Source organism: Rhinolophus ferrumequinum, chromosome 22, assembly GCF_004115265.2.
Source record: "Rhinolophus ferrumequinum isolate MPI-CBG mRhiFer1 chromosome 22, mRhiFer1_v1.p, whole genome shotgun sequence".
In the NCBI taxonomy this organism is placed as follows: Eukaryota; Metazoa; Chordata; class Mammalia; order Chiroptera; family Rhinolophidae; genus Rhinolophus; species Rhinolophus ferrumequinum.
The window spans coordinates 1935233-1960000 of NC_046305.1; the positions used below are offsets into that span (position 1 = coordinate 1935233).

A 24768-nucleotide genomic window follows, 5' to 3' on the forward strand; every position below is an offset into this window, starting at 1 on the left:
CTGTCATCCACTGCTCTGCAATCCGCACTCGCCAGCCACCATCTTCTTGCTAGCCTCTCTTTTCTGCTCGCGTAGCCACGGCAGTTAAATTAGTGGCCCATGGCTCACTGGCTACAGCTGACGGCCAACTAGCCACAACTGATAGCCATTTGATCACAGTCGATGGCCATTTACTACCCGAGTGAGCACCTTTCCACGTGAGGCTGAGAGCCTGGAAACTGCACTCCTGGCTCTGTCCCCACAATAACTCACCCTTGTGTGTGAATGGTAACTTTGTTCTGTATATTTTACTACAATTTGAAGATATAATTATAAATACAACAGAAACGATAAAATTAGATGGTCTCCAGGTCCCTTCTAGATTTATTTGGATCCTGCTCTACACATACCTCAGTAAACCGGATTATTCTAGGGTACTTGCACACAGCTATCACGTGCCAATTTCACAGCTTTGCACATGACTTCCACTCTTCTAGCTTGCTCACGGACTTTGTTCAACGTTGCACTCTGCTATGCTTTCAGTTAAATCTTCCCTAAGCCAAACCACTCAATGTGTTTCAGCCCCTAGGTTCTCTCCCCTCTTAACTCCCAGAGCAAATATTACTGCGCTCCGTCCAACTACACTACCGTGTATTAAAATCAGCGGTAGAAAAGTGTGGGGTTTTTTTTAATCTACTGGATTACAGTAGGATCCTTATTTTATTCATCTTTATGTCGCTTGATAGAATTTGAGAAATGTCCTGCATTTGATTGCATGTAAGCACCTCGACTATGCAAAGAGGCCTGTTTCTCCAAAAACGGTCTGCGGCCCATCTACAACAGAATTGCCTGAGATGCAGGTTGAAAATACTGGGACCTCAGAGCGATGATGGGTCGGTCTCTGAGTGCGGAGCCTGGGAACCTGTATTTGACTAGCTCTCCAGGTACGCTCTTTATAAAGCCTAGTCTGGGCTACGCTTTGTAGCATGTACTTCGGTCTCCAGGTGCTCCGAAGACGCGCTTGTTGGGCCTCCAGCCCCAGCTTCCCATCTCACCGGGCGGGAGAGTCTCAGCACCGCCGGCGGTGGGGCTCTCCGCGCAGGTGCAGACGCGCGCCGGCTGGTGTGCGCCCAGGCCCCCTACGGTCTCTGTTCTTTAACGCGTCGTCTGCGCCTGGAGAATCAGTCCACGCGGCTGATGGGCATTGGTTGGCGTGCACACCGCGGAGGAATGACCAGGGGCCCGAGTGAAGAGCGTCAACAGTGACCGTGACCCCGGGACGCTGGGTAAGCACAGGACAGCGGGTCCGCGCAGGGTTTCCCGTTAATCCTTCCGGCTTCCGCACGGCCGGCGCACTCAGGTTCCGTCCAAGCGCCGGTCCTCCGGGCGTGGGTCCGGACGCTCGGCGGGAGGCGGCGGGTGAGTGAGGCGCGCAGGGCTCTGCGCCGGGGCCGGGCGGGGTGGGCCTGGAGGCTCTGGGACGTGGTTTCGCGGAAACACTCGGCTCCTGGGGGAAGACGGGCGAGGGGGCCCGGGTGGGCTGGCCGTGGGTCGTCCCGGAGGCGCCTCTGCGGCTGCGTGGGGGTCTGCGCGCGGTGCGCTCCCTGGCGGGTGGGCGGGCGCGGCTCCGCTGCACTGACAGCGTGTGCTGGTCTCCGGGGCGCCCCGGGAGATGCGTTCCGGTCCCCTCCGGCCGGGCGAGGAGGGCTTCTGTGCCCCGGCTGTTTGCAGGTGCTGGCCGCGTGCCAGGCACTGTACCCAGAGTTTTAACCCACAGTGACTCGTGTAATCCTCGTATTAACCCCACCAGAGATACTGTTATCAATCCCGCGTTACAGCTCAGGAAATCGAGGCACAGAGATAAAGTACCTTTGTGGGGACAGAGTCCCAGAGAGCAGTTTCCAGGCCCTGGCCTCACATGGAAAGGTGCTGGCTCGGGAAGTAGATGGCCGTCAGCTGTGGCTAGTTGGCCATGAGCTGTAAACAGTTAGTCAGTTAGCCACTGATATAACTGCCTGCGGCTGCCTTGGTTGGTTGGCAGGCAGAGAATGAGACGCCGGATTGCGATGGTGTGGATCCCACTTCCTGTGTCTCCCCTGGCAGCCAGCGACACTGGGGTGCAGGAAGACTCCTTGTTGGGGTACTAGCGGATGTTTGCTTTTGTGTCTGGACCAGCCGCCATTGAGAATATAGTGGTATGACTCCCCTATCTGTGGGTGTTCCTTTTTGGCCTCACCATGTCCTGCGTTCTTATGCGGGGAGCCAGACCAGAGTCCCTGCATGACAACCTACCTTTAGTTGCAGAGCCTATGAATAGCAGCCTTTATTGGATAACGGTCCTGATGATGATGATGGTTGGTAGTTGACTATCCACTGAGCCAATTTCCAAGAACATTTGTCTGAAGACCATCTTTGTTAGGCCTGGGGCGGACTTGATCATCTCTCTCCCAGGGCTGAACGCCCGCTGATTCCATTGCGCTTGCGCAATGGCTCCAGGCTGCAGCCAGCTGCTCTAGGGGACGGAAGACCAAATTGGTTATTTCTCCTGGTTTTTCTATAGCTAGCAACAGAGCTATGACCCAAACCCAGACTACTTAGTAAATGCTTACACCACGTGGCCTCTAACTGATGTTTCACTGATTCATGCCAAAGATGCCACTCCCACTGTAGTGGCACTTTAGTGGGGACCGAAGTTTTAATCCTTAGGTTACATAGCGTGGTTGGGATTTGTTGCAGCCTCTGAGGGTCACTCTCTAAGCCTCCATGTCACTGTGGAGTCAAAGTTGTGCTGGTATCCTGGGGTCGGAGGAGTTTAGTTTCTTGGCCATTTAGGGGCCACAGGAAAGGAAAGTGTGGTTCAAATGCCCTTTCTTTGCTTGTTGAGAAGCAGTAAGTACCGTATGGTGAGTTTGAGCCTAGGATTTATTACTTGGCCTTGGGCCAAGCTCCCGAACCTTTCTGTACTCAAATTCTTCCTTTGTGGAATAACGACAGTACCCCTCTCACTGTTGCAAGGCATAAACAGGTCAGTATTTGTCAAATGCTTAGAATAGGCAGACCCAAAAGAAAAGACCCAAAGAAGGGTCTTTCCCAGAGGCTGCACCTCCAAGTTGGGTTCCTTTTGTTAATGTAGACACTTCCCCCAGTGGGGTTCATGTGTGTCTATCACATGTGTCACATACACAAACAGTTAATGCACAATACAGTTAGTTATACAGGTCATGAGCTCATTTGAAATGCAAAAACAGGTACATTTGGGGACTCTTACACTGTGCACTAGATGTACATTTCTTGAATTACAGATAATCATATCAAATTGGCACATTTTACCAATCATCCAGACATTAATAAGCATGAAAGTGAACGCTGAACTTCAAATTGGCTATCTCCTTTGAACTCTGTCCTAGTTCTTTCTCTGTTAAGGATATTCTCCCTACTTTTAGGTATCCTGTGTTTCAGTGGTTCTAGTGTGAGAATTTACAAAGATCTTCAAATTTCATATCTTCCTGGTTTCCCTTTGCCTCTGAAAACCTAAACATTTTCTCAACAATATACCTCTTCTCCAGGATGGACTGTAATATGTAATAATGCAATTATACCCCACGATTGTAGCATCCCCATTGCTCCCACATCACCTTGATGGCAGTGTGGGTGTCCTTGGGTCTTCAAGGACTTTTTTGGAGGATGAGGACTTTTGCTTTGGAGGCTTCAGAAGCTTTGCAACTTACCTACTGAGAGACCCACTGTCCATCTTTCACAGACTGTCAGTACTTTCGTTTCATTGTGCTAGAGAAGTATTTCTCTACCCTTCAGACCTACCATCCCCTTTACTATTCTGAAATAAAATTTGTAACTATTAACTACCTATAGATATAATTTCCAAAATATCAATTTATCATCTTAACTGTAATGTGAAGGAGAAAGAAAAAGCATCTATATAGAGTAATATGTATATTGGTGTGGAAATGCTCGGGTGAAATAGATGCTTGCAGCTGTTCATAGAATCACTGTGCTTACAACAGCTGCAACTGCAGACTGAGACACAAATGTCACATCTGTGAATCTAATGCTGTGAATACTTTGATTTTACAGAAATAATGAACGTTTCCTAATAAAACACAAAGGAAGTAAATTTCCTCAACTTTCCAATGCGTAGCAAAGCTGTGCAAAGTACTTTGTATTTATATGTAAAGTAGTATTGGGTTTAGCATGAGGTAACTGTTAACAGCTTTTTAAAAAAATCTGACAGGATAAGAGACATTGGTTTTTTTGCAGGAATGTCCATCACCACTGGCCCCCAGTAAATTCTAACAGCACCATCCAGTCAACACTACAGCCAAGAAAACCCTCACAGATTCCCAGAACTCTCCCTAGGAGGTGGTAGTGCTGCAATGAGAGAGCAGTGCCTTGACGATGGAGTAGCGCAGGATCTGGGCTGAAGTGTGGGCTGGCCAGCCCAGCACGAAGGCAGTTCCTACTGAGGAGTGTTCACACGTGAAGTGTGCAGCTGGATTTTCCTGCAAGATCCTAAATAAATGAGAAACTGACTCCTCAGTGAACCCAGTGGTGGGGATCTTTGTTCTGTTTGCAGCTGAAAGGCATGTCATTGGCAGAGCCGGACCCAGACAGTATCACCACATAGCTCCTGAGCTTCTCCACACCTGGTTTCCTGATGAGTCTGTGGCAGGTTCATCTTTGCACCCGGGAAGACCCCACTGTGAGCAGGAAGGACCTGTGACACAAGACCAACTCCTGCCCCAGAGGCTCTCTGTGTTTAGGGGGACTGTTTACAGCTTGTTGCTGCCCTTCTCATGGGCTCCGGATAAACTTACAAGAGAGGTTTAAAGGAAAGGCTTTAGTGGGGAAACAGTGTCCAGAGAAGGGCAAGAAAGGCACGGATACCCATATCTGCCCATTTTCCCAGCAGAAACGTTACCGGAGCCAGGATGCTCTGCTGACCCTTGGCGTAGGTCCTCATTCCAGGAGAGGGCCTTGGTACCACTCCTTCCTATGAGGCCAGTGTAAGAACCACTTTGGCCCTGGGGACACAAGCAGATGGCTTGGTGCCCAGCAGTGTGAATGTGGGGGCAGCTTTTTAACAGGAGTCATCTGGGAATGCTGGCTACCTAATACTTGGGGACCTTGAGATCCTTAGGAGGTGCTGGGCCTTCTGGTAGAAGGAAGCTGTCCTGTGGGAAGCTGAGCTTATATTTTATACTCTCCTGTTGTGAGAAGAATGTTGGCTGGGAGGCTGGTCCCAGCTAGCACATTTTCCAGGCTACCCATGTGAACTGCACTCTGCTACCCAGAATGTGTTTCTAAGGTTCTTCTGTTCAATTCAACTTGTCAAGTCATATGAACTTACTCAGTACAAGTCCTGAGTACCTACTAGGTCTCATGGTACTTACTAGGTCTGAGGCAGAACCAGGTATCTGGTAACAAGTTCCACAACTGAGTTTGACAGTCCGTGCACAGCTTTTCTCAGCCCCTTCAGACACCCACTTTCTGCAGCCCCTCTGTGAAAGTCCACACCTCCTTTCCTATAGCTAAGAACGTTAAGATTGAGCCAAGTGGCCCTGTGTCCCCAGCACCAGTAGCCTCTGTCTGTCATTTGCCACCAGCAGGAACCCCAGCATGTGAACTGCACGTGATCACCCAGTTGGAGGAAGAACAATGATCGATCCTGGATCTTAGGGAGCTGAGAGGGGAGTGACCAAAAATGCCTGTCTAGGTGAGTGGCATCATGAAAATACCAACAATTAGGAGACGTGAGTTCTTGTCTAAGCTCTTGCAATTGGCTGGGTGACAAGTGACTCAGCCAGTTTTATGTCTGTCAAGTGAGTGAGTTGACCTAGGGGAACTCTGTGTTAAGCTCTGGTAAACCTCTGGCAGTCGGTGATTGTAGACCTGTTTAGAAGAACACCTGCATCAGTTGGAAGAAGGGTTAGTATTTCTGAAACTTTGTTCTCTCCCATTGCCAAGGAAATGGTTGCATCCTGCTGGACAGAGTTGTCCTCACTGTGTGCTTTTCCACATTTGAGTCTCTGCTCCTTGAATCCCTTCCTATCTCTCACTGACTGTAACTAGCATCTCATTTTACTTTTGTAATCCCCACTCAACACGTCAGCTGGTATACCTGCTCATTTGCATTTTCCTGGCTCAGCATATTCCCCTCTCACCTTGCCATATTTCTGGATGTCTCTGCTCACCAAGTCCTGTAAAAACTCTGCCTGGTATCTCTTCTGGCCTTACTCACTTCTCTTCCACTGTCCCTTTTATATTTCCTCCCCATATATGTTGCTAACGTGTATGAATTGCAAATCAGTTGTCTTTTTTTCTGCTGGTTTATATTCCTTGCTCTCCACCCTACACACAGGTGACAGTTGCACTTTAAATGTCTTTCAGATAGGGAGCTCTGAACTGAACCAATACCTCAATACCAATCAGGCTGTTTCTGAAGAACTACAGTTATCAGGGCAGCAGTGGAAAGCCTCAGAGGGAATAGTGCCCAAGGTCCTATGAATGAAGACACCTGTAAAAGTGAGGGCCAGCTATCAAAGCAGACAAAATGTCCTAGACAGAAGAAATCTTGTTTTGAGAAAACAGTGATCAGAAACATGTCAATAACTCTCAAGGAGATTTTCACTGGGGAGAGAGGCCCAGAATCCAGTGAACTTACTCTTAGCTCAAAACTTAACACACAGCGGAAAATTCCAAAGGGGGCTAGATCTCCCACATCTGGGGAAAACTCCAAACGTAATTCAGATTTAACGAAACACCAAAAACTCTTCCCACTAAAGAAACCTTGTAAATGCAGAGAATGTGGGAAAGCCTTTAGTTACCAATCTGACCTTTTTGTCCACAGTAGAATTCATGGTGGAAAAAAGCCTTTTGCATGCAATGAATGTGGGAAAACTTTTAGCCGAAGTACACATCTGATTGAACATCAAAGAACACACACCGGAGAGAAACCGTATGAGTGCAATGAGTGTGGGAAAGCTTTCAGCCGGAGTACCCACCTTGGTCTCCACCAGAGGATCCACACCGGAGAAAAACCATATGAATGTAGTGAATGTGGAAAAGCCTTCAGCCGAAGCACAAACCTTAGTCAACATCAGCGAACTCATACTCAAGAAAAACCTTACAAATGTACTGAATGTGGGAAAGCCTTCAGCGACCGTTCAACCATAATTCAGCATCAACGGATACACACAGGAGAGAACCCCTATCAGTGCAGTGCATGTGGAAAAACTTTCAGCTGGGTCTCATCCCTCAGTGAACATCAGAGAACACACACGGGGGAGAACCCCTATGAGTGCAGGGACTGTGGGAAAGTGTTTACCCGGGGCTCATCCCTCACTGAACATCAGAGACTCCACACTGGGGAAAAGCCGCACGAGTGCAGAGAGTGTGGGAAGGGCTTTGGCCGGAGCTCCTCCCTTGCTATTCACCAGAGAACTCACACTGGAGAGAAGCCTTACAAGTGTAACGACTGTGGGAAAGCCTTCAGCCAGAGCTCAACGCTCATCAGACATCAGCAGCTTCACACAAAGGAGTAATATCTGGGTTTTCATCGATATTAGCACAAGAGCACATCGCATCACCTCCTGCAGCTGAAAAGAAAATAGAAACGTTTCTGAATTTTCCTTCCCTACTAGCTACCTATAAGCCAGTTTCAAACTAGCATGCCTTCCTTTTTCTGAACTAAATGCTCAAATGGGTGACCCATACACAGTGGACTTCAAAAACCTAACATCGGTCTATTCTGGAGGGCTGCAACCTTAGAGTCTACTGCTACTTGACACCTTGCATTTCCCTTTGTGGGGCTTGGGTCCCAGAACACCCACCGAATGCTCTGCTTCCCAACCACATCAGCCCCTTGACTTAGGGAGGAAATCCTCATGCTTGCTGGTTCCAGTAATAGAGGAGGAGGAGCTGGACTTAGAACAAGACAAAGCTTCCCACTAGCCTGGGAATAATAGTGTTGAGGCAAATTCAGCCTCTAGACTTAAAAGGACAGACTTTTCTCTTCCTCCTTTCCTCTCTTTCTTGCTGTAGCCTATTTTCCTCAAAGTATAACCCCTAGTTGTAATGTGCCTAATTAATCCTCATGTTGTATTATCTCATCCTTATGAAGAGTGTCCTAAAACTCTTACAAACATTTAGTTCCTCCATTATCTTGAGGTAAAAATGATGTCGTATTTTTAAAACTTTTCTTTTGTTTACAGACTTCATGACCCTTGTACCCTCTGGTTCTGAGTCTCACCAGTCTTGTAAAACTGATCTTTTCCAGGAGAAACTCAGTATCTATGTATCAGTCCTTTTCCTACTTGACAGTTGCAGAATTGGCCCTTTTGGCCACTCTTATGCCTTAACAGTTGAGCTTCTGGGATCCATGATTCTGTACTGACCCACACTTTTCCTACCTCCCAGCATGTCTCTGATTGACGGTGATGAGCTCTGTGACTTTGGGCAATGTTGGCCAGGATAATCTTATGTCATTGGGTTACATTGCTTGGTTATTCAGTGGGTCCGTCAGCTTCTTGAAGACCGAAGCCTTACTGTAGGCCCCTGAAAAATGTCACAAAGTGCTCGTGGTCATGAAACACCCTGTGATTGTCGCTTACCGGCTCCTCTTTATCCCAGGTGATCAGTCTGCTGGACTTTATTTGAAACAGCTCAATAGTTGATGTCTTTCTCTCCATTCCTACTTCTGCTGGCAAGTCCTCGTAGTTTGGACGTAGAGTACTAAACACATTGCTGATGCCGTCTCCCTGTCTTTAGCTGCCTAACTCAACTACCACTTTGTTCAGAAACTGTCCCCAGGAGAAACTCAAGCTTTCACTTCAAGGCCTTCCACAGTTGGATGGATCTGGTTTCTTACTTTCCATTGCTCCTTAGTACCCGAAGGCAGGCCACTCTTTTGTCTCGACTGCACCCTCTCCTCACACTGGCTTCTTTTCGGACATGTCCTACTTGATAAAAGGCCCTGCCTCCTCTGTGACATACTCTGTCCCCCAGTTTCTTAGAAGTCCTTGGTAGTGGAAGTTTTCATTCTTATTTTTGCACTTTCTTATTCTGTTCTCTGGTTCTTTCACGTGCTTTTATCCATAAGCTTTTGGAAGTTAGAAATTGTCCTAAATCTTGTAGAAGCCTCAATACAGAGAACAATGCAGTCCTGGGCTCTAGTTTTAATCTAAACCAGGAGGGTTTAAGAGTGAAGTCCCTTTATTCTTTTGAGTGGTGAGATAATGTCATAAATATTTTGGTCCTTTTGGTCCTACCTTGAATTATGTTAACACTTGGGACTAACTCCTTTAGAGTCCTGGGATAGAGCTCCTGGCCTCTTGGCTTTCCACTTCATGAAACTGTTGTGAGTTTATTCATGTAAAGTTTTGAAAACAATGCCTGATGTATAGTAAGTGCTCAATAAATGCTAATTATGATGATTCTACGCTTCACATCTGTAGCTTTTCATTTCATCTCTTGCAGGCTCTGTAAATCCATTACGAGAAATGAAAAACTAGGATCACAATCAAATAAGTTAAAAGATATTTTAACTACTTTAATAGGTAATAGCCACCTATTTTATTGTAACTCTATCATGTGTCAAAAATGACTGCTTACAAGAAATGATAAAATAGAAAAGCAAAAACCTATCAGCATTAGAGAAAGAAGAAGGCCTAGAAAGTCAAGAGCTGGACAAATTAGGGTATGCAGTCGATTGTTCATTTGGAGATGCAAACAGGATTCTGGAAACGGAGTGAGATGGTCATTGTGTACATTGTATTTGGAGGGGAAAATGTCCATTCCTTAAGGACAGTAATGCTTTCCTAATAGTGAGTTGGGATTTCCGGAAGGGAAGGTTGGTCAGCTATAAGGAGAAAGGGTCTTCCAATACAGCCCATGTCACTGTGACAGCCCACACTTACGAACATCTAAGTGTTGCCCTCTTCACTCAGGGCCACTCGCAGGCACTCAGCGTGGGCCTTGCAGGGGGAGAGGCAGGAGGGCAATGACTGTGTGTACCGTTTCCCCATGTGGCTGCCCCCAAACCCCACTTTTCCCACTGTCGGGGTGGGGGGGAAGGATCAGGCACCCGGGCAAAATGGGCCAAAGGGCCAGAAGCACGTGAGCCCAAGGCCAAACTCCCTGGACCCGCTGTTGTTTCTTCTCTTTTTAAAGCAGTCGTTTGCTATATTTTTAGCTATGGATTCTGGTTCTCGATTTACCTCCGGAGAAGGGACGTGAATGCAAATGGAGTGGCGCAAAGTGAGCAAAGGTGTCAGTAGCGTGTGCAGCAGGGGAGCTGTGCCAGTAGCTTCACATCTGCTGGTTTGTTCTGCAATGAAGTTTTAGTGATAGAAAACCGTGACTATGCTCTGTTTTAACATTCTTTTAATGCTTTTTGATACACAATTTGGAGATCTGACTAAATTCAATTTAATACTTGGTTTTAATGAAGAGTGTGCATTCTTGGCAACACTGGCTCAGTACTCCTCAATTTTCATGCCAAGGTTTGTGTTGAAATTCTGCTAGTGATTTTGTCTTTCCTAGTATGATTTAAGTTGTTCTTGCGAACTAATCAGAAAGTGTTGGCTTAATATTTTTAACAATCAGGGGCCAGCCCGGTGGCTCAGGCAGTTGGAGCACCGTGCTCCTAATGCCAAAGGCACCGGTTCGATTCCCACACGGGCCAGTGAGCTGCACCCTCTACAGCTAAGATGGTGAACAAAGCTTTCCCTGGATCTGGGCTGCTACGAGCAGCTGCAGGGTGGCGTGAGCTGTTGTGTGCTGCCACGAGCGAGAGCTGCCGGTGCGCGGCCGACCGATGACTGGCGACTGCCTCAGCCGGAGGTAGCGCAAAGCTCATATCAGCACAGGCCAGGGAGCTGTGTCCTACACAACTAGACTGAGAAACAATGGCTTGAACCGGGCGGCGGGTGGGGGAAGGCAGAAGGAAAGGGGGAAAATATTTTTAACAAAGACAGAAAAAGGACTGCAGATGGTCAGGAGTCCTGGGTGTCTGAAGTCGTGTTGCTGAGGAAGCCCTCTGGCCCAATTCCTAGCTGTTGGCTTTTTATGTAGTTTTGGGAGATGGAGGCAGCAGCTGGTGATAATTTAACTTTTACCTTCTATCAAAGCTGTAGCTATCCTCCCACCTTTTGTCTTTTCTTTCCTAACACATGGCTTTTAAAATCTGGCTGTGAAAAAAAAAAATCTGGCTGTGAAAGGAAAGGGAAGAGATTGAAAGGAGGGGCAGTGAGAGGATCAAATTTAAGGAAAGGGCTGGGGGGCAACCAAGACCCCCAGTCCATACCTCCTGGGGATGTGTAAGACCTTAAATATCAGAATTTGTCACCTCACATTTGGATTTTTGGTGACTTAAACTATGGCTGTTCACAAGGCATGACCTTGCTTTCTCTGTAAATTGATAAGCAACACTCTGTACTAAAACTGTGTGACCCAAACTCTGTTCTGCAGACTGAACTGAGAGCAGGACATTGATAAACGCTTACGCATACATTACTCTTTGTTCCTATCTCATGACCCCACTTGCTGACTACTGAGCCAGCTGAACTGAGGGTCCAGTTGCTGCCTGCAATCAAAAAATAAATTATATAAATTTATGACTTTGTTTCCCTAACAGTTTATCCCTTACAATTTGCATTTTAAAAATCCTGTGCCATTCTCAGAGCCTGTTTCCAGTTTGTGCAGAAGGCTATGTTCTCTGCAAATCATATCAGAATAAACTTTTAATTTCTTTCTGGAACTTTTGTTTACACTTTTATAAGTGTTTTTTAGTTTTTATCTCTAAGACATAAAACAAGTCAAATCTATTTTAAACTTGTTCTCTAGGAAATAATTTGATAAAAACAATGTTCACTTATTAAAAATTATGACAAATTTAAAACATACAAAAAATTAGAGAACAGTATAATGAACTCCCATATGCCCATTGCCAGGACTCAATAATTAAAATTTTGCCACATTTTCTTTATTAGTCCCCTTTTTCTTCATTTTATTCTTTTGCTGAGCTATTTTAAATGAAACTGAGACATTACATAATTTCATCCCTAGATATTTCATTATGCATTTCTAAACTCCATGGACAATTTTTCTTACATATGCTACTATCATCCCTAACAAAATTAACAGTTAAGCCTTTGGTTACCCCTTATTTTATACATGAAACACGATGAGGAGTTAAAAAATATATGCTGACATCTGAGTCCTACCCCTTACGCCAATTAAATTACAGTCTGTGGGGGTGGGGCTTGGCAGTAGACTTTAGAAAGTGCTCAAAGTAATTCCACTATGCAAATGGGGTTAAATAACACTTGTTTAAGTTGTAAAAGAGAATCTCTGCAGTTGTAATCAACTACAATGTTAAAACATACTAGAAGAGAAAGTCATAGAAAAGTATGATACTTGTAATGAATTAATCCATTATGTTACTGAACTCTTAACGTGAGGGTATTTTATAATTCCTTTTATTAGGAACCAGTTACATAAACAACTTAAACGCATTAGAACGGGAGCATAAAGGATCTCCAGTTTAGTTATTGAAGCACAAATGCTTTCTATTAGCAAAACATGCATAAATATACACTCTAGAAGCAACACAGCAAAATCTGATGTGTAATAACCCTAGTCAAGAATATACTGTGAATAAACAAAACAGCATAAAATTCCAAATGCCCTTTGAAATCATCTACTCCAAATCCATTTCAGAGGGAAGTAAGGCTTGAAGCAGTTGAATTTCCCAATGTGACAAAGTTGCTTAACAAAACGGGTTACTTCAGGCCAACGCACTTTCTACTCTATAGCTGACAGCACAGTTAAAATGGTTTCAATAGGCCTCGATCTGCTGGGACCTTTCAGTGCCTAACAGAGGGCAGACTCAAGGAACTGCGCCACCAATGCTTATGATGCTCCTAGAACCGTCAGATGCCAGGGTGCAGCCTCTCGTGTTTGCTGAGAGCAGAACGGTATCTGAAGGCTTTCCCACAATCGTCACATCCGAAGGGCTTCTCTCCCGAGTGCACTCTTTGGTGCTGAATGAGGTACGTGCTCTGGCTGAAAGCCTTCCTGCATTCATTACAGTTGTACGGCTTCTCCCCAGTGTGAGTGTTCTGGTGTTCCGTCAGGTGAGTGCTCCGACTGAAGGCTTTGTCACATTCATTGCACTTATACGGCTTCTCTCCAGTGTGAATTCTTTGATGCTGAGTCAGATGGGAGCTCTGGCTAAAAGACTTTTCACATTTATTACACTGGTAAGGTTTTTCCTCTGTGTGCGTTTTTTGATGTTGAGCAAGAGATGAACAATGTCGAAAGGTTTTGCCACACTCGGCACACTCGTAAGGCTTTGCTCCCGTGTGAATTCTCTTATGCTGCGTAAGGTGTATGTTCTGATTGAAGGCTCTTCCACACTCACTACACTTGTAGGGTCTTTCTCCAGTATGTATTTTCCTGTGCTGAATAAGGGATGAACCATAACTGAAGGTTTTCCCACATTCATGACATTGATACGGTTTCTCGCCAGTATGAATTCTTTCGTGTTTAGCAAGCGATGAACTCCGAATAAAGGCTTTCCCACATTCTTTACATTCATAAGCTTTCTCTTGGGTGTGAGTCTTCTGATGTTGATTAAGGTTTGAGAGGTAACTGAAAGCCTTCCCACATTCACTACATTCAAAGGGCTTTTCTCTGGTGTGAATTCTCCGATGCTGAGTCAGGGATGAGCAGTAACTGAAGGCCTTCCCACATTCATTGCATTTGTATGGTTTTTCTCCAGTATGAATTTTCAGATGTTGAGCAAGGGATGACCAATAACTAAAGGATTTTCCACATTCAGCACAATCGTAAGGTTTCTCCCCAGTGTGCGTTTTCTGATGCTGAGTTAGGTTTGAGTGCTGACTGAAAGCTTTCCCACATTCACTGCATTCATACGGTTTTTCACCAGTATGAATCATATGATGGCGGATGAATGTGGAAGGCCCATTGAAGGCCTTCCCACATTCATTGCATTTATAGGTTTTCTCTCCAGTATGAATTTTTTGATGTTGAGTAAGGTGAGTGCTCCTGGTGAATGTTTTATCACATTCATCACATTTAAAAGGTTTTTCTCCTGTATGAATTTTCTGATGTTCCATAAAGTGGCCTCTCTGGCTAAAGGCTTTTCCACATTCATTACAAGTATATGGTTTCTCACCAGTATGAATTCTCTGATGCTGAACAAGATGGGTCCTCTGACTAAAGGCTTTCCCACACTCGTCACACTTATACGGTTTTTCTCCAGTGTGAATTCTCTGATGTTGAGTAAGAGATGGACCCTCAATGAAGCCTTTTCCACACTGATCACATTTATATGGTTTATCTCCAGTGTGAATTCTTTGATGGTTAATAAGGTTTTCGCTCCGGCTGAAGGCTTTCTCACACTCATTACATTTGTAGGGTTTTTCTCCAGTATGTGTTCTCTGATGGCGAATAAGCGCTGAGCAATAACTAAAAGCTTTCCCACATTCGTTGCACTTACAAGATTTCTCTTTTTTAACTGTGTTTAAATTCTGTTTGATGCCTGTTTTAACAGAGGTCTCTTCCGGAGATATTTCTTGTGGTACAAGGTCTGAATTAATATTGATGCTTTTTTCAAAGTCAAAATTTACACGGTCTCCCTCCAAAATGGGCACCCTCTTTGCGGTTATTTTTATTTCCCCAGTCAGTGTCTGTTCGTTTGCTGGCTGCCTTTCTAGACTGCCTTTTGACACCCACGTTTCTGAGAAGTCAGAACTCCGACGATCGGGGCTTCTGTGTTTCTCCACTACTGCCTCTGGAGCTGGCTCTTCTTCAGAAATGTCCAGCTCTGGGACTGATACTCTATTTTCTGGGCTTGTCTCCCAGTCTGAAAGAAAAAGAAAATGCCACTGTTCTCTGAATAGAGTAGGGAAAAAAACTGCTGTTGTGGGAATGACCTAATGAAACTAAATATAAAGCACTCAGGAGATTCTGAGAATGTTAAAAGATAGCCCTATTATCTGCGGAGAAATTTGGAAGTACCTAAGGAGAAAGATAAATAAATAAAAGATAAAAATATCAAGAGAGCATGTGATTCAATTTCATAGATAATTTATAAGAACCAGTCAGGGAACTCCATTTAAGGTGATAGTTAATTTAAAAAGGCGACACAGAGATGGCTAAGAGGGGACATAGATGGACTGAATCTAGAGGAGACAAGCTAAACTGAGATTCCTTGCCAATGAACAACAAAACAAAAATCCAAGAACTGTGAATTGAAGACAGCACAAACAAAAAATACCTGGCCAAGGTTACATGGTTTTTATCCTGAACATTAAAGGAATAGTCGTATCAGTGCTAAAAATGGGAATGTTATAAACAGTAAAGGAAATAATTTAAGGGGAGGAAAACAACAAGTTCTAGGCACTCTGAGAATTGGGAAGAGAAATGGAGACTACAGTGGAGTTTGTGGGGGTGGAAGATGCCAAAGGTAGCAGAATAACCAAGATATTCAAATACAGCATAGGAAATATCAGCTCAAAAAAGGAAAGAAAAGAATAGCTGAAGCCATACGAAGATATGTGAGAAAAGAAGAGATGGATGTGAAGGGTAACGGGATGAATAAAATATACTGATGAAAAAAAGTTTATCAGCAAATGAACAAAAGAATAGAATAAACAAAAAGAAAAGTAGGAAATCAGAAGCAGTGTTATCTTACTCTACTTTCTACTCTGGGGTAGTCCATCTTGTCCCAAGACAAGAAAGATGACAACTGAACAAAGCAGGGTCGTCAACGCTGGGAGGTTCAGTAAAGAAAACAGGCTGCATTAAAACCGCATTTCTTCGTTGCACTGATGACAGGAGGGTACAGCAGACCTCAGAGAACCTGCGTCCTGTGCTGCCAGCCCAGTCACTGTCACCACCACCATCACCACAAGCATGAGCAGTGAGGCACAGACCCAGAGCTGCCACCATCCTGCCCCACCTGGCACCATGGGGAACGGTGAAGCCTACGTAAGCACAGGCAGCCTCATGATATCGGTACTTCTCCAGCAGGGAGAGGGTAATGAAAGCAACACAGGTTTTAGGGAACAGCCAATTGTTCATTATAAGAAGTGGATATGTTTTCATTAACAGGAGCGGTACCAAGAAAGATATATTTGTATAGCAGACGGCCACAAAGATTACTTCCTAGAAGCACTTCACAATGAAGGACTGGAGACCAGGGCGTCTGGTGCTGTTAAAGGAGAAAAAGCCGTGGGAGCAGCTGATCTCCAGTCCTGGCTGGGATTCCAGTTAGACAATAAACGTGCAACAGACTGTAACCGATGTCATCCACACTGTCGTGTCTTCCATGCAATAAGTACAAAGTTATCAGAATATCAGGGGTGGGCAAAGAATGAAGGACTGGAGAAAGTTCCAGAAGGCCAGATTGAACAGCACCAGAGGGAACTGCAATTCCCACTTTACTACATGCAGAGTCTATGGACATTGACTAGTCTTCCAACACCCCTCTGCATGGAGAGATAACTGAGTGTGCTGCCAACCAGGCTACAAAACAACATGGGCCAGTAGGACAGCATACGGTCACGATTCTCCATGGCCAGGCCACAGGAAAGCCTACAGAAGATGGTAAGAAAGAGAGGGAAATGATGTAGACAGGGCCCAGGGCCTGTGGCCACCTCAGTGGAGGTACTGTCACAACTTCAATTACCTGTACATGAAACTGTACGTCACATTTACAGAGATGAAAGCAGCCAAGTCACGAGCTAAGAGGGCAGGACCGAGGGCAGAACCGAGCCAAGAGTGTCATCATCAGGTCACATTCCAGCAACAAAACGTAAACAAGAATGGAGCCAAATACTTCAAGTAACTGTCTTCTGCCCACTGACTGGGTCACTGGAACTGTGTATTATCTACGCAATATGTGTGTTTTATTAGTTTTACCTAAATAAGTTTGTTTTTGGTATTGGCTAAAGTGTTTTTTAAAAAAAACCCTAGGTTTTTTTAGTATGTATGTAAATACTTTAAAATTATTTTCTACCTGCTCAAGTTGGGATTTTTTTAAAACTTCATTTTTAATTTGTAGTAAAACTTGACAACTTGTTTTTTCCATGGATTAATAAACTGTAATCATAAATAAAGCTCATATTAAAAAATATTAATTTTCTGAATTATGTTCCATGAAACCATATTCTTTTTTTCCTTAAAGAAAAGACTTTAGACAGACTGAAATGACTGTATGTTAATTTGAATAGGTAGATTGTACAAGAAATGACTTGAAAATTCCCGTTTTGGTGTCAACAAAGAGATTCCATTTTACATACTTTGTTTTTTCTTTATACCTAGAAAAAATATTTGATGTTTGAACAAGTGATTTAATCCTTCCTTTCCCATTTTTCAAAATCCTTATGATCCCTCAGTTCTTTCTGGAACAAACTTCCCTCTTCTCCCCCAGCCAGCCCCAGTGGGTTCACCTTGACAGGCTCATGACAGCATATTCTAAGAGAAAGACTTTAAAGGTACAGTAGTAAAAAAAAAAAAAAAAAAATGGACTCATGGTTGGGGGAGAAATATTACATTCTGTGCAGCACTATTGGAAATTCATAATGCCCTACTACATGTTTAAAAAAAAGAAAAACCCTCTGAGTGATCCTCCACTAAGAAACTTGCTAAAATTTTAGCTAATCCAGCACTTCCCAAATTTGAACACAGCACACTTTTTTTCTCCCCACAGGAAAACACCCCACTCCCACCTTAGTCATTCTGGAGTTTTATCCCTTCCCCAGAGTGACTACCTTTGCGTATTTTTCCAGGGCCTGCTCTTTGAAGAGGTCTCTCTGTGCAGTTTGGGAATCAATGGTTTACAAGAAAGTAATTTATAATTTCTACTCTGACCAAATGACAGTATTCAAAGCTACACACTGAGCTTAGGAAAGGCACAGAGCTTGTGGAGAGCTTGGTAGGGAAAGCGAGGAGGCAGACTGGATGGCAGCCAACTGGATGAACAGAGCTGAGTAAAAGTACTTGGGTTTCACGTTCTCTGTTTCTGTTTGAAAGTACTAGTGACAAAGCCTGTAAGGGCTGAAAAGTGAGGTGCTAATTATAAGTTCAGGATCCCAAAGGAGTTGGGAAACGATGGAATCCAGAGTCCAGATCAGGATGCCACCTTTACAAACAACAGAAGGATACCGTCTCTGCAAGGTTTGACAGAATAAGCATCGAGGCAGTTAATGTTCTGACAAAGCACAGGGGATCCAGATGGCCTCCCAGTTCTTCACAGGAAGCAGGAACATCTACGTATCAGACAGAAAGCCCTCCTATCAGCTGGTGGTTAGAGTTAATGACACTCATCAGCGGGGATCATCACTTACCTGCAACGCCACCTACTGGAATGCCTGGCTCCACAGTCCATGGCTCTGTCCCTTGCTCTAGGTGGGAGATTACATCCGGTTTGGAAACCTGGAGTCCTGCTCATGGGAGAGGGAAAAAAAAGGTAACCATCTGTAGTAAGGGAGAAGCGCCGTATCAGAATTCAGTGTCACCATTGTCTAGAGGACAGGATGTGTAGGACCAACTTGACGGGAACAAATAGCATAGCGGCTTCCATGCCATAACTCCCAGACACTGTATAATTTGGGAACTGATTTGGGTTCAGAAAAATTATTAGTCTGTCCGCCTACTTACTAGGCAAGAAACCTCAAAGCCTTTCAAAATTCAGGAATTTTTGGTTTCTTCCTTAACTTAGAGGCAAAACTCGCCTAAGAAGGAGAGAACTCTCCTCCTCCCCTATACCCCAGGTATTAACTCAGAGAGTCACCTCACCTATAGAGACCAGGTGTGTATAATTTTCCAATGTCACATCCCTGAATAAATCTCTCTGTACCGGATCCAGCTGTCTCCATTCTTCCTGGGTAAAGTCCACTATCACATCCTTGAAGGTCACTGACTCCTGAAAAACCAAACACATTTCTGCTTAGCCATAAAGCTTTACCTAGGAAAGGGGTGAAGTGAGCAATACGGACAGAAAGTGCTGAGAAAAGTACAAGGAAAGTAGACAAATTTGCAGAATAATGGCCCCAAATTTCAATATCCCTGTCACAGTAATTGATAAAACAAATAGACAGAAAAATCAATAAATATATGGAGCACTTGAACAACACTATCTACAAACTTGGCCAGACAGACATCTGTGGTGTATAGAACGATGTCCCAGCCCAAGACGCCCACATCCTAATCCCTGATACCCGTGCAACCGTTACCTAACATGGTAGGAGACTGTATTGATGTGACCAGGTGAAGGACTGAGATGGGGAAATTATCCTGGGTTCTGTGAGTGGGCTCAATGTACTCAGTCTTTGTAACAGGGAGACAAGAAAGTTGGAACAGAGTCAGAGCAGATGTGAAGAGAGAACACAAGTCAGAGTCAGACAGAGAGGGAGGCGTGAAGATGCCCCACTGATGACTTTGAAGATGGAGGACATGGACACAAACCCGAGAATGCAGGCAGCCTCTCGAAGCTGGAAAAGGCAAGGGAACAGACTGGGCCCTAGAGCCTTCAGAAGAAGACAGTCCTGCCAACCTGTTCTGACCTCTAAAACGCTAAGATAACAAATGTGTTGATTTAAGCTACTGAGCTTGTGGTCATTAGTTACAGCAACAACAGAAATCTAACACGTTCACAGAACACTCCACTTGACAACAGCAAAATATACAATCTTTTCAAGTGTTCACTGATCGTTTATCAAGACAGACCATATTTTGGGCAAAAGAATAAGTCTGAATAAATTCAAAAGGACTCAAGTAACACAAAACATGTTCTCTGGCTGTGGATATGTTCATTATCTTGGTTCTTGGTTGTGGTGATGATTTCATGCGTGTATATACATGTCAAAACTTACCAAGCTATACACTTTAAATCCGTACAGTTTATTGTCTCAATATCCCTCAGTAAACAATAGTGATACCAGAAGGATTTGAGCTGAAAGTGGGAAGAACTGCGACCACACGATTAAGTTGTGGGACAGGATAGAAGTAGGGGGGAAAGTCCAAAAAGAAGGAGCCTGATTAAAGGAAGGCTTGGGTTGACTGGAATGACTGTTACATTTTTGTATACGTTTTCAATTAGTTATTGGTTTTTCATGAAGCAGCATCACATCAATTTCCTTCTCAAAAACCATTAACGGATCACTAATGGCCTACAGAATAAAGCCTTCAACTTCTCATCTAGATATTCAAGACCTTTCATGTTCCGATCTTATTCAACCATTTGTTTACCATTTTCCAAAATAAACCATCTCCAAATTGTTCTGAATCCTATGTGACACCTGCTAATTCTTACTTGAGAACATTTGCTCATAATCCTTTCCATACCTGGAATCCACCCCAGCCCTCCCACCTCACTTGTTCAAATATCCAAATGTCACCCATTCGTTCAGAGGTAATGCAAATTCCACATCCTCCATGAATGTGGCCCTCCAGACCACATGGTTTTCATTCTTTATTTTCCAGGGCACTCATTTCACTTTTTAAAATATTTTCCTGTTCTGTTTTTTAGCAATAATTTGGTCTATTCAAGAAAAGGATCAAGTTTTGTACTCTCATCACTGGAGCATGGCAAGATAAGCAAGAGGTATGTGGTGAGTGCATGAATTAGGCTGGGGAGGCACAATGAGGAAGGAAGGTCACCAGGCAGATGGGAGCCCGGAGTGAATTGCCAACATTGGTTTTTGGGTAAACATACCCCAACCACAGCAAAAGAATATACAATCCTACTCTAAGGACTGACATGGCATTTCAGAAAATCCCAACTTACCTGAAAACTGGCTGATGGGAGTAGAGTATGTCCCCCTTGGGGAAGCACAGATGCTGGAGAGGACAGATCTAGGGTGGAAAGGAAAAACCATAATGAGTCCTGTCCAACTTAGCTGCTCCCAGCAATCCATAAAATCCATCTATTTTTCCATTTGAAAGTAACAGAAATTGTGCCATTTTAAAAAATTCTCAGATTCCAAAAAAGATCAGCATAACTGTGACTAGGACCCTGGTACTTTCGTTGGCAGACTCAGAAGGTGAAGCATTACTTTAGGATTCCCAGTTTTTTCTAGATACTGACAGTCATATGGATCATACAACTCAATCTGTGCTCCCACTAAGTGAGGCAAAATATTTCTGCTGCCTCCTCTGCAACACAGAAAATATAAATAATCAGACTACTTTCCAAAAGTCTTCATAGTCCCTTTGAAACTTTGCTATTAACGCAAATTAAATATCACAATAATGTATACTACTTATACTACCTAACAGAATATCTAAAATTAAATAGATATGGTAACATAACTGCTGGCAAGAATATTGAGAAATATAATGGATTATAATTGGACAGTCATACATCAACAAATTTGATAACCTAGGAGAAATGGATAAATTCATAAACATACAACCTACTAGACTGAATCATGAAGAAACAAAATCTAAACAGACCAGTAGGAGTAAGGAGATTGAATCAGTAATCAAACACCTCCAACAAAGACAAGCTCAGGACCAAATGGTTTCACTGGTGAATTTTACAAAACATTGTTAAGAAGAGCTACTACCTTTTCTTCACAAGCTCTTCCAAAAAACTGAAGAGGGAACACTCCCAAACTCATTTTATGAAGCCAGCATTACCGTGATACCAAGCCAGAAAAGAACACTACAAGGAAGAAAAAAACTACAGGCCAATATCTCTGATGAACTGAGATGAAAAAATTCTCAACAAAATGTGAGTAAGCTAAATTCAACAGAACATTAAATGAATCATACACCATCATCAAGTAGGATTTATCCCTGGGATGCAAGGATGGTTCAATATATCCAAATCAATAAATGTGATATGCCACATTAACAAAATAAAAGATAAAGTTCATATGATCATCTTGATAGATGCAGAAAAAGCATGTGACAAAGTCCAACATCCTTTCATTATAAAAATTCTCAACAAACTGGTATAGGAGGAATGTACCTCAACATAATAAACACCATATGTGACAAGCCCACAGCTAATATACTCAATGATGAAAGGTTCAAAGCTTTTCCTTTAAGGTCAGAAGCAAGGAGGGTGCCCACTCTCACCATCTATTCAGCATAGCACTGCAAATCCCAGCCATAGCAATTAGGCAAGAACAATAAATAAAAGGCATCCAAATCAAAAGGGAAGAGGTATAACAGAAGTGCAGAATATACTAAAGACTCCACCAGTAAAACAACAAAAACTGTTAGAACTAATCAACAAATTCAGTAAAGTTGCAAAGTACAAAGTCAACGTATAAAAAGTAGGTGTTTCTATACAATAACAAAAAAAAAATCTGCAAAAGAACCCGTATTTTACACCAACATGAAAATTAACTTGAAATGAATTAAAGACTTAAACAATGTTAAACTCCTAAAAGAAAATAGGGGAAAAGCTTCTTGACATTGGTCTTAGCAATGATTTTTTTCAATATGACACCAAAAGCATAGCAACAAAAGCAAAAACCAACAAGTTGGAGTACATCAAACTGAAAAGCTTCAGCACAGCAAAAGAAACCAGCAACAAAATGAAAAGGCAAGGTATGGGAGAAAATACCTGCAAATTATATGTATATCTGATAAAGGGTTAATACGCAAAATATATAAGGAACACATGTAGCTCAAGAGCACAGAAACAAATAATCCGATTTTAAAACGCACAGAGGATCCGAATAGAAAATTTCCAAAGAAGGCATACAGATGGCCAACAGGTACATGAAAAGGGGCTCATCAAAAAGATAGGTAAGTGTTGGTGAGGATGTGGAGAAAAGGGAACCCTTGTGCACTACTGCTGGGATTGTAAACTCGTGCAGCCACATGGAACTATATATATGTATACAGCACATTTTCTTTATCAGTTCATCCATTGATGGACATTTAGGTTGCTTCCATGTCTTGGCTATTGTAAATAATGCTGCGATGAACACAGGGCTGCATATGTCTTTCTGAGATAGTGATTTCATTTCCTTTGAATATATACCCAGAAGCAGGACTGCTGGATCACATGGTAGTTCTATGTTTAATTTCTTGAGAAAACTATGTATTGTTTTCCATAGTGGGTATACCAATTAACATTCCCACCAACAGTGTGTATATATACATATATGTACACACATATACACACACACACATAAAAATGGAACATTCCAGCTATAAAATAGAAGGAAATCCTGCCATTTGCGACACTGATGGACCTTGAAGGGAAATTATGTGAAAGGAAATAAGACAGGAAGACAAATATTGCAAGATCTCACTTATATGTGTAATCTAAAAAGCTGAATGCATAGAAACAGAGTACAATGATGATTTCCAGGGGCTGGGGTAGTGGGGAAAATGGGGAGATGTTGGTCAAACGGTACGAACTCCCAGTTAGAAATTAGTTCTGGGTATCTAATGTACAGCATGATGACTTTAGTTAACAACACTATATTATATACTTAAAAGTTGCTATGAGAGTCAATCTTAAATGTTCTCACCACACAGACACACACACACACAAACCAAATATGTGAGGTGACAGATGTGTTAACCTAATTGTGGTGATCATTTTGCAACATATACGTGTATCAAATCATCCCGTTGGACAACTTAAACTTACAAAATATTATGCGTCAAGTATATCTCAGTAAAGCTGGAAAAAAAGTTCCAGCAGTGTTTTCTGTGTACAAATCTTGAACATTTTAGACATGTTCCTGTTTCATATTTTGAATGCTACTGTAAATGGAGTTATTTTTATTACAATTTCCAATTATTCACTAGTAATATGATGAAAATGTTGATTCTTTAATTAAAAAGTGTTTTGAGATCATTGTAGATACACAGGCAGCTATAAGAAATAAAACAGAGATTCTTTGCACTCTTAAAAAATAAATAATTGAGAACAAATATAAGATATAGCTCAACCTACATAAATAATGTTAAAACTTCTAATATATTAAAGAAATGGAAGAAAAAAGACTGTATAATAATAGGTTAAACCAAACCTGACTGCACAGTCATACTTAAAGATTGTAAAGACAATGAAATGCAGAGGGAAGGCTAAAGTGACATGTCACAGGGCTCTGCCCTTATCCTTGACCTGTTCAATGACATGTAGGAAGGAACAAAATATTCATGAAATACACTAGTTGAAATCAAGTTGGAAAGGACAGTTAAAACAGTAAATAACTAAATTAAGATTCTTAAGTGTTCTGTTAAACGAACACTTGGCTAAAAAAAAAGGAACAATCATAAATGTGAAGTCCTGATATTAAGGATGAAAAACAATTCTATTACACAAAGATGGCGTGAATCTAGTTCACTGCAATTTATGTATAAAAAAGATGTAGGTTTAAGCATAATATCGCTAATTTTTTTTTAAAGCAAATACATTACAATCTGATGCTAAAGAGCCAAAGTATAATCCAAATGAAAGAAGCAGTACATCATACTTTCAGGTATTTTTCAGAGCACATCCCCTGATCTGTGTTTAGTTTTCGGCAATGCGTTGTAAGAAGCATGCTGTCATACAATAGAGTTTTCAGAGAAGAGGTCTACATATATCCCATGAACACCCATCAAAGGAACTGAGGCTATTTTTTAAAGAAAACAATTTGTGAGTAGGAGTTCTAACAGCTGATTTCACATATTTGAAGGACAGCAGTGTGTGTGGGGCAGGGGGGAGAGCAATCTCTTGCTATTGGGGACTAAGGACTAAGATCAGAGCAAAGGTTAAAGGAAATG

The 24768-nt window shown here is 42.8% G+C and overlaps 2 protein-coding genes and 1 non-coding gene across 16 annotated transcripts in view; 1 reads left to right on the top strand and 2 right to left on the bottom strand.

The window, feature by feature from the left end:
- The first annotated feature begins 647 nt into the window (after nucleotides 1-647).
- The window catches only part of ZNF391 (zinc finger protein 391), a 24695-nt gene continuing 574 nt past the window's right edge, over nucleotides 648-24768 (top strand). The window contains exons 1-4 of one of the 14 annotated variants that reach the window (XR_004421686.1): nucleotides 1277-1398; nucleotides 4255-5710; nucleotides 15859-16038; nucleotides 16135-16712. Coding sequence is in view for 5 of the 14 variants with exons in the window: in XM_033093902.1 (XP_032949793.1) it covers nucleotides 6498-7538 (1041 nt within the window). In the remaining 9 variants the exon portion in view is untranslated. The other 13 variants (XR_004421689.1, XM_033093899.1, XM_033093900.1 and 10 more) reach the window with 13 other exon arrangements.
- Nucleotides 12381-24768, bottom strand: part of ZNF184 (zinc finger protein 184) — a 12987-nt gene continuing 599 nt past the window's right edge. The window contains exons 2-5 of the mRNA XM_033093850.1: nucleotides 20813-20880; nucleotides 18823-18949; nucleotides 18372-18467; nucleotides 12381-14884 (exon numbers count right to left, since the gene is read on the bottom strand). Coding sequence (XP_032949741.1) covers nucleotides 12927-14884; nucleotides 18372-18467; nucleotides 18823-18949; nucleotides 20813-20880 — 2249 coding nt within the window. The 3' untranslated portion in view covers nucleotides 12381-12926. The remainder of the gene's footprint in view (nucleotides 14885-18371; nucleotides 18468-18822; nucleotides 18950-20812; nucleotides 20881-24768) is intronic.
- LOC117015501 (small nucleolar RNA SNORD22) lies at nucleotides 17412-17522 on the bottom strand. The gene has a single exon (XR_004421734.1). It is a non-coding gene; the product is annotated as a small nucleolar RNA SNORD22 (small nucleolar RNA).